Raw genomic sequence first — 7,817 nt, 5'->3', positions numbered from 1 at the left:
TAGGAATATGCTATCACCATCTATGTTGATGCCGGGCCATAGAATAAGGACAAAATTTAGAACTTTCATATATAATTTTGAATTTTCACAATAACCACACAAATGTAGTAGTGAACTATTTCAATCCCTATTTCATTTATGGGTTTAGTATAAAAAAAAATTATATTTTCACCATTCGACTTAATTGCTCTTAAAAGTAACTTTATATATATATACAAAGATGAGTTGTTATTTAACAAATATAACTTCTTCAAATATATATATATATATATATATATATAACCTCCAACATTCAAGTGAGCCGGATAAATGAAATTCGATTGAAACGGATAAATACTATCCTTATTGATAATTATGCTTAATTAAAAAGCAAAATCTGTTAAAAGCAATTTTATTTTTTATTTTTTTAACTACAAAAAGATTAAAGTAAAATGGGATTTTGGCCCCATCCATTGCTAACCGATAATAAAGATAAGTGTACGAATATCATATTCTTAGGACGAAAACGAATAAAAAATAAAAAAATAAAAAAGCACTTCACTCCATGATAAAAAGATAAAATTGAGGTAGGGTCAAGTATTTGAAATCTCCAAGGTAGGCCGGCACGTATTTCCAATTTCTGCTTGTGATGCTTAGATTGAAAGCCACTCAAAAGCTCTCATTAAAGCAATTGGCAAAGGGCAACCTTGCCTCTTCACATGTCTCTTCAATGCTTCTTCATTATGTTTTTCACCTAATACTATTTTGTAATTATCCCCTTCCACATTACCGTTAGGGCTATTTTTTTTTTTTTTTTTTCCAATGACATTATTGTCAGGGTTGGCATGGTTTTTAAAAGGTTGAAACCGTCAAACTTTATACTTGAAATTTAAATGGGTTTGGATAACTTTGATGATAAATTATGTAACATGTTTTATGGTTCTTGTAACAAGGTCCCAAACATAAAAACTTTTGGGGTCCCATTGCACTGCAATGAAAAAGTACCAGCTCTATGTCACGGGAAGGATTATATATAATGATAGTGAACAAAGTCAAAAGTACATGAAATTTACATGATATTTGCATTACATTATTTAGCCTCATATATATATATATATATATATAGTAAAAATGGTAATTAGCAAAAGCCACGAGGTTCTTCTCTCTGAATGTTGAAATTACTTAGTACAGCAAAAAAACAGACATACAACCCAAGTTAAACGGGCTTATTATTGGCTTAAATTCAAAGCAGTTTGAAGAGTAGGCCTCCATGAGTTGCAAAGAACGGAGCAAAGACCAAGGACTCAACAGCCATGAGCTTGATAAGGATATTGAGTGAAGGACCAGAAGTGTCTTTGAGTGGATCCCCAATTGTATCTCCAATCACAGCTGCTTTATGAGCATCTGACCCTTTAGGACCCAGTGCTTTGGCATGGTCAGAGACTCCAGCCTGCAAGGAAATTGTTGAAACACCAGATTTCAAAACGTCATAAGAAATTTTCTTAAAGCTTAATGACAAAGTAGGAACAAAAAATGTGCAAGAGCAAAAAAAAAAAAAAACAAAACTTTACCTCTATGTATTTCTTTGCATTATCCCATGCCCCACCTGTGTTAGAAGCTGATATGGCAACCTATGGAGAACAAATAAACCGATAGATTAATTGAAAGAAAAAGAAGAACACAACGTAATCTTGATGATGAAAACTAAAAGCTAGCAAAACCTTGTATCAAAGATAAGAATAGAATATGATTTTATTGTAGTTCAAAAAATGGAATTTCACAGCATACCTGCACACCAGAAACAAGTGATCCAGCAAGGACCCCGGCAAGAGTTGCAACGCCAAAGAAAGTGCCAGCAATTAGTGGTGTAAGCAAAACCAAAGCACCAGGTGGGATCATCTCTCTAAGTGAAGCATCAGTAGAAATCTTAACACACGTTGCATAGTCTGGTTTTGCTGTGCCTTCCAGGAGCCCTGGAATCGATTTGAACTGTCGACGGACTTCTTCAACCATTTTGAGAGCTGCACTCCCAACACTCTTCATTGTCATGGCTGAGAACCAGTATGGAAGCATGGCCCCAACAATCAACCCTATGAAAACTTTTGGTGTCAACACATCGACTGTTTCAATGCCTGCTCTGCTCACATAGGCACCAAATAGAGCAAGAGAAACAAGAGCAGCTGATCCAATCGCAAATCCCTGAAAGATTAGGAGGTACAAATGTTATAAATATTGGTTTATGCCCCTGATGTTCATCTTCGTATGTTCAATCTTATACAAGAAAATTCAACGTTCAACGATGTAAATGCAGATTTATAGATCAGAAGATGGATTCTCACCTTGCCAATAGCAGCGGTGGTATTTCCTGCAGCATCTAATGCATCCGTTCTTTCACGAATCTCATGGCTCAATCCAGCCATTTCCGCAATTCCACCGGCATTGTCACTTATTGGACCATAGGCATCAATTGCAAGACCAGTGGCAATGGTGCTTAGCATTCCCAGAGCGGCCACAGCAATTCCATACATAGCAGCAAAGCTAAAGCTCACATAAATAGCAATCGCAATTGCAAATATGGGAATGATGACAGATTTGTATCCCAAAGCCAAACCGAAAATTACATTTGTTGCTGCACCAGTCCTGCAAGAATCTGCCACATCCTGCACCGGGCTGCAATATGGATGTGTCGTTATGCATCAAAATTGTCACTTTAGGGTCACATCAAAGTAACATAATATATATATATATATATACAAGCATAAAAAAGAATATATACCTATAAGCGTTGCTAGTATAATACTCTGTAGTATATCCAATGGCAAGTCCTGCCCACAACCCAATTGAAACACAGAAGAAAAGATGCCTGCAGTCACATGTAATTCATATATAACAAGATTAAATATCTTGGGGAAACAAATCAACCATTCCTAGGGATAGAAGCTAGTGGGGGCTGTGGAAAAACTTACCAGTTCTTTACTGCTTTGTCGGTTCCAAAATTGAAGAGGGTGAATTCTGACGGCAAAGCAAAGAAGGTAACCACGGCGATCCCAACAGTCATCAAGATAGTTGAGATAAGTAGTTGTCGCTTTAAGGAGGGTTCAATCTCACTGACATTCTTGATCTCAAACAAATCGGTTGCAAAAAGAGTTGTTACCAAGCAAACCACAATCCCCATTGAGCTTATAATGAGAGGATAAGACATAGCTGAGTAGTCATGGCCGATACCAAAGGATGATATTGATGCAACAAACAATGCTGCACAAGTCGACTCCGCATAAGATCCAAAAAGGTCAGATCCCATACCTGCTATGTCTCCTACATTGTCACCTACATTGTCTGCAATAACCTGAAAAATAAATATATTACTTAGCCAATCAAACTCCATCACCCACAACATGTGTAAGAGAGACCAGTATATGAGTAAAAAGGAAACAGAAAACGAGTAAAAGTGAAAACAGAATTCTAAAATCAGTTTAGGAAAGAATTCCTTTTATGTGCCATTGATAAAAGCTAAAGAATAAGAATTAAGAAAAGGAGGAAATTACAGCTGGGTTTCGTGGATCATCTTCGGGGATATTTTGTTCAACCTTTCCTACAAGATCAGCACCAACATCAGCTGCTTTAGTGTATATACCTCCCCCAACTCTTCCAAAGAGTGCCATTGAAGAACCTCCAAGTCCATAACCAGTAATTGATTCATAAAGTCCCTCCCAGTCATCTCCATAATACAGCTTAAACAAATTGATGGAAACGTACAGAACTAAAAGTCCATTAGCAGCAAGAAGGAATCCCATCACAGAACCAGACCGGAAAGCTGTAATGAAAGCCTTCCCAACACCCTTCCTTGCTTCAAGAGTGGTTCTAGCATTGGCATAGGTTGCAATCTTCATGCCAAGGAAACCCGAGAGGACGGAGGTAATAGCACCAAGCAAAAAGGCAATCGTAGTAAAGATTGCATTTGCTAAGGCTGGTTTACAAATATTGCCTGTGTTATAGGTGCATGGTTCACTTTTGGTACTAAAGCCATTTACTGAACCAAGGAAGAGGAAAATGATGCCACCAAATACTCCCATGAATATAGTGAGGTATTTATACTCAGTAAACAGAAAAGAGGTTGCCCCTGGAAACAAATCCAGATCAAAGTAAGATAAAATAAAGGTACCATTAATTATGCAAACAAATTTACATTATCAGGTTGAACAAAATCCAATTCAATGCAGTTCTCTACACTGAAGCAAGTTTCTATCACGGCTAAAGTACATCATTTATGATGCATGAAGGTGAAACTGCAGAATTAGATTCATGTACATTAGCACAAGGAGGGTCCAAACTCCAGAGTACACCATAACACAGCAGAGAAAGTTACAAAAGCGAATGAACATCTGGTATAGAATCATAAATTCCTTCTGAATCATAAATAGACTTCTAATGCATATTTCTCATGACCATATAACAAGGAGATGAGAGAAGCCATCAAAATCTGTATGTAACAAGGAAAAAACTTTGTACAACCATTGTTTTTGGAATCATAGACGCTGCGATAAGAGACAAAATAGTGAAGTTTCCTCCTCCTCGTACTGGTTCTAGAAGTTGATAGATCCTCTTTTAAACACTAGATAAGGTAAAAAGGAAAAGCAAAGCCTAGCGAAATTATTCTCTCTTCCAGCCGGGAGAGCAATATTCCAAAGACAAAAAGGTGATGTCTGGAGTCTATCTTCAAAAATAATAACGAAAAATGGTTGAAAAGGAAATTTTGCAAGCGGCTTAACCTTTAAGGTTTAATTACATTAAAAAAAAAAAAAAAGTTTGTGTATATATACACTATATGTTCTTTTAAATTGTGTATATACACACTATATGTTCTTTAAAATCTTAGCTAAAGGGGTCTAAGAGTCATATCCCATGATTTTTTTCAGCTACACAGTGGTGGTTGCATAAACAATTATTGAGGAAGCCTAGCGAAGCATTTTTGTACAGAAAAAAAATAAAATAAGAAAAAGAAGTAAAAAAACAAACATGTAGAAATATAAATTAAACAAAAAACAAGGATTAATAAAAATACAAATAAACATCAAAAGATAACTGCCAAAAAAAAATAAATATACAAAAAGTGAGTAATTATCATTATTATGAATTCCTAATACTCTTTGTTGCGTATGATCACTGAGAACCAAAACCTGATGCTACTAAAAGTGGAAGATTTTACCATGAAAAACAGAACCAAAAGACAAGACCTTTTCAAACACCATCACAACAACAAAGGAAGAGTTCAAAATATGAACATCACAAGAGATCAAAAAAAAAAAAAAAAAAAAAAAAAAGGGAAGGCAGAAATCTCACCAACAGAAATGGCATTCTGAATTTCAGCACACTTTATGGTAACCTCAAGATTGTTAGCACCATCTTCTTCTTCAATCAACCTGTCGTTGTAGCCATTTGCATCACCAGAATCGTAAGACACCCTGACTCTTGAGACTATAAACCACTGAAGCAGAGCAAACCCGATGCCAACCAAGGCAGCAACAGGTATCAGAATCTGTGTTAGTCCCTCACTCAACAAACCCATTTTGCAAAATCTCAATATCCAAATGATTTCTTCAACTCTTAAGGTCAGAAAGCAGAGAAGCAACTTGTGGTTTTTAAATTAGGGGCTCTTTAACCAAAGAGAAATGCATTATCCAGAAGAAAGCTAATTAATAGCTTTGCATGGCCCCTAGAATCTATATTATCTATGAAAACCAGTTGGTTTGAAAGACAGGTTAGACCAGGGAAGATTCTTCTGAGCCTTTGATTTGAGCCAACCGGTTGTTTTGATCAGCTGGTGGGAGGTTTTTTCAGAAAAGTCCTTTTCCTGCTCCTATTGGGCTATTTAACATTTCTCATTGATTGATAAAAGTGGGTCTAATCAATTGGCTATTAGCCAAATGGATGATGACAAAACAAAATAATTACACTTTGTGAATCAAATTGGTGAAAATAAAACAAGAAAAAAGATAATCAAAATCCAAAGTTGCTCTAAAAAGTGGGATTGTATACAAAGTACAATGTATTACTGATACTGTATGATATATATATATACATATATATGTATTAAATAATTAAATGCTTTTTTTTTTCCCTTAATTTAATAATTAAATGCTTTTTTTTCCCTTAATTTAATAATTAAATGCTTTTCACTAATTCAAAAGAAGTATCTTACGTGTAGAGGAACATTATGGATAATTTATGTCTAGGATTTTAGAAAAGTAAGATGAAATTATTTTTTAAAGATAATAACATTAACATCTAAATATAGTCGTTTCTTCTTTTCATAAAAAATAACCCCCCCAAAAAAAAAAAAAGGCAACAACAAAAATTCTGGTTTTTATTTTTTTTTATTTTTTTATGTATATATTTTCCTTAATAATTAAGGAGAATTGCATTAGCCAAATTTTAAATAATAATATAAATCAAGTTGTTATTTTTGTTTGACTTTTAAAAAAAAGTTTAAATTATATTCTGGAGACCATGGAGTGCGGCTGTGGTTATTCAAAGTTCTAATCCTAACCGCGAGGAAGTTTTCAATCAGGCTAAGAAACAGTGTTTTTGTGAACAAATCAAAAAATAGGACCGCCATAACGCTCAACCCCTAGGGAGAAAAAAAAAATTAAAAAAAATAAATTATTATTTGTTAACATGTTCAATTTTTATTTATTTTTTATTAAGAATTGTGTATTTCACCTATTTTAATAGTTGTAAGTGTTAATTAATTGCAATTAAAATTTATTAGATATATTAATTAATTAAAAATGTGAAGAAAAGAAAAAAGAATTAAAACTAAAAGCCAACAAATTTTAGAATGTATTTTACCTTTTATTTATGTTTTTTTAGTTAATAATAAAGATGTTTAACCATAGTTAATTAATCTTAATAAACAAAAAAAATGAACATGTTTATTAAAAAAAAAAACTCATTATTTTTTTCCGTACTTTCCAGAATTTTGACCGCAAAGTTGCTGTAAGGAAAAAAAAAAAAAAAGCAGGAAAAAAAAAATTCAAATAAAACAAGTTGGTAACGTAGGCTAGAAAGGAAGAAATTCTAAATTTTCAATTCTAACATAAAATTAAAATACCATCCACAATTAACCTCTTGTATGATTTACGAATCCGGGATTCATAGTGGTAGGTTCATGTAAAAAGTAGAATATAGTTTATTATTTATTTATTTATTTATTCTAAAAACAATTAAAGAGTAAATACCAAGAAAGTTTAATAAAATGATGACCATTTCTTTTAGAGGTGCTGTTGAAAGAAACACAGAAACCAAAGACAATTTCATTGAGTGCCGTGGAGGTATCGTCCACTTAATTCTTTCTTTTCTATATTTTAAAACAATATCAGGACCATTAGCATTCTTCAATTCACGTGGAATCCAATTACAGTAGAGACTTACTTGACAAGGAAGGCAAACCCGAAAAAAGAGAAAGACCCAGAACAGTCAACATGATTTTCTTCGCAAAACTTAGCCTAGAAGGTTTGTATATTTATACACATATATATATATATATATATATATTAGCCTAGAAGGTTTATATATATATATATATATATATATCATTCAACTTGTAATGCAGTCAGCTTCAACCCTCAAGAATGTAACCCCGCCGTAGGAACATGATGGGCGATGAATATGAATTTGCATAAAATAAAAAAAAGAAAAAAAAATCATATCACCAATTATTGTACTATATTTAGCACTATGGTATATAGTTATTGATGATCATGATTGATGGTGTTGCTCTGATTAGGATAAGAGTTACATTTTTCACCGTAATTAAATTGTATTTAATTATATAGATT

The 7,817-nt window shown here is 33.5% G+C and overlaps 1 protein-coding gene across 1 annotated transcript; it reads right to left on the bottom strand.

Annotated features, from left to right (window-relative positions):
• Window positions 1-994: 994 nt before the first annotated feature.
• Window positions 995-5,809, bottom strand: LOC107411770 (pyrophosphate-energized vacuolar membrane proton pump 1). Its single transcript, XM_016019424.4, has 8 exons — window positions 5,320-5,809; window positions 3,525-4,099; window positions 2,946-3,325; window positions 2,756-2,842; window positions 2,319-2,649; window positions 1,768-2,178; window positions 1,551-1,610; window positions 995-1,429 (listed from the first exon to the last, which is right to left on the bottom strand). Exons 1-8 carry the CDS (start codon window positions 5,543-5,545, stop codon window positions 1,223-1,225), a joined length of 2,277 nt encoding a protein of 758 aa, XP_015874910.1. The 5' UTR covers window positions 5,546-5,809; the 3' UTR covers window positions 995-1,222.
• Window positions 5,810-7,817: the final 2,008 nt, after the last annotated feature.

This window comes from Ziziphus jujuba, chromosome 10 (genome assembly GCF_031755915.1).
Source record: "Ziziphus jujuba cultivar Dongzao chromosome 10, ASM3175591v1".
NCBI lineage: Eukaryota > Viridiplantae > Streptophyta > Magnoliopsida > Rosales > Rhamnaceae > Ziziphus > Ziziphus jujuba.
The sequence above is the reverse complement of the archived record's forward strand: the minus strand, read 5'-3'. Positions and strand labels throughout refer to the sequence as shown.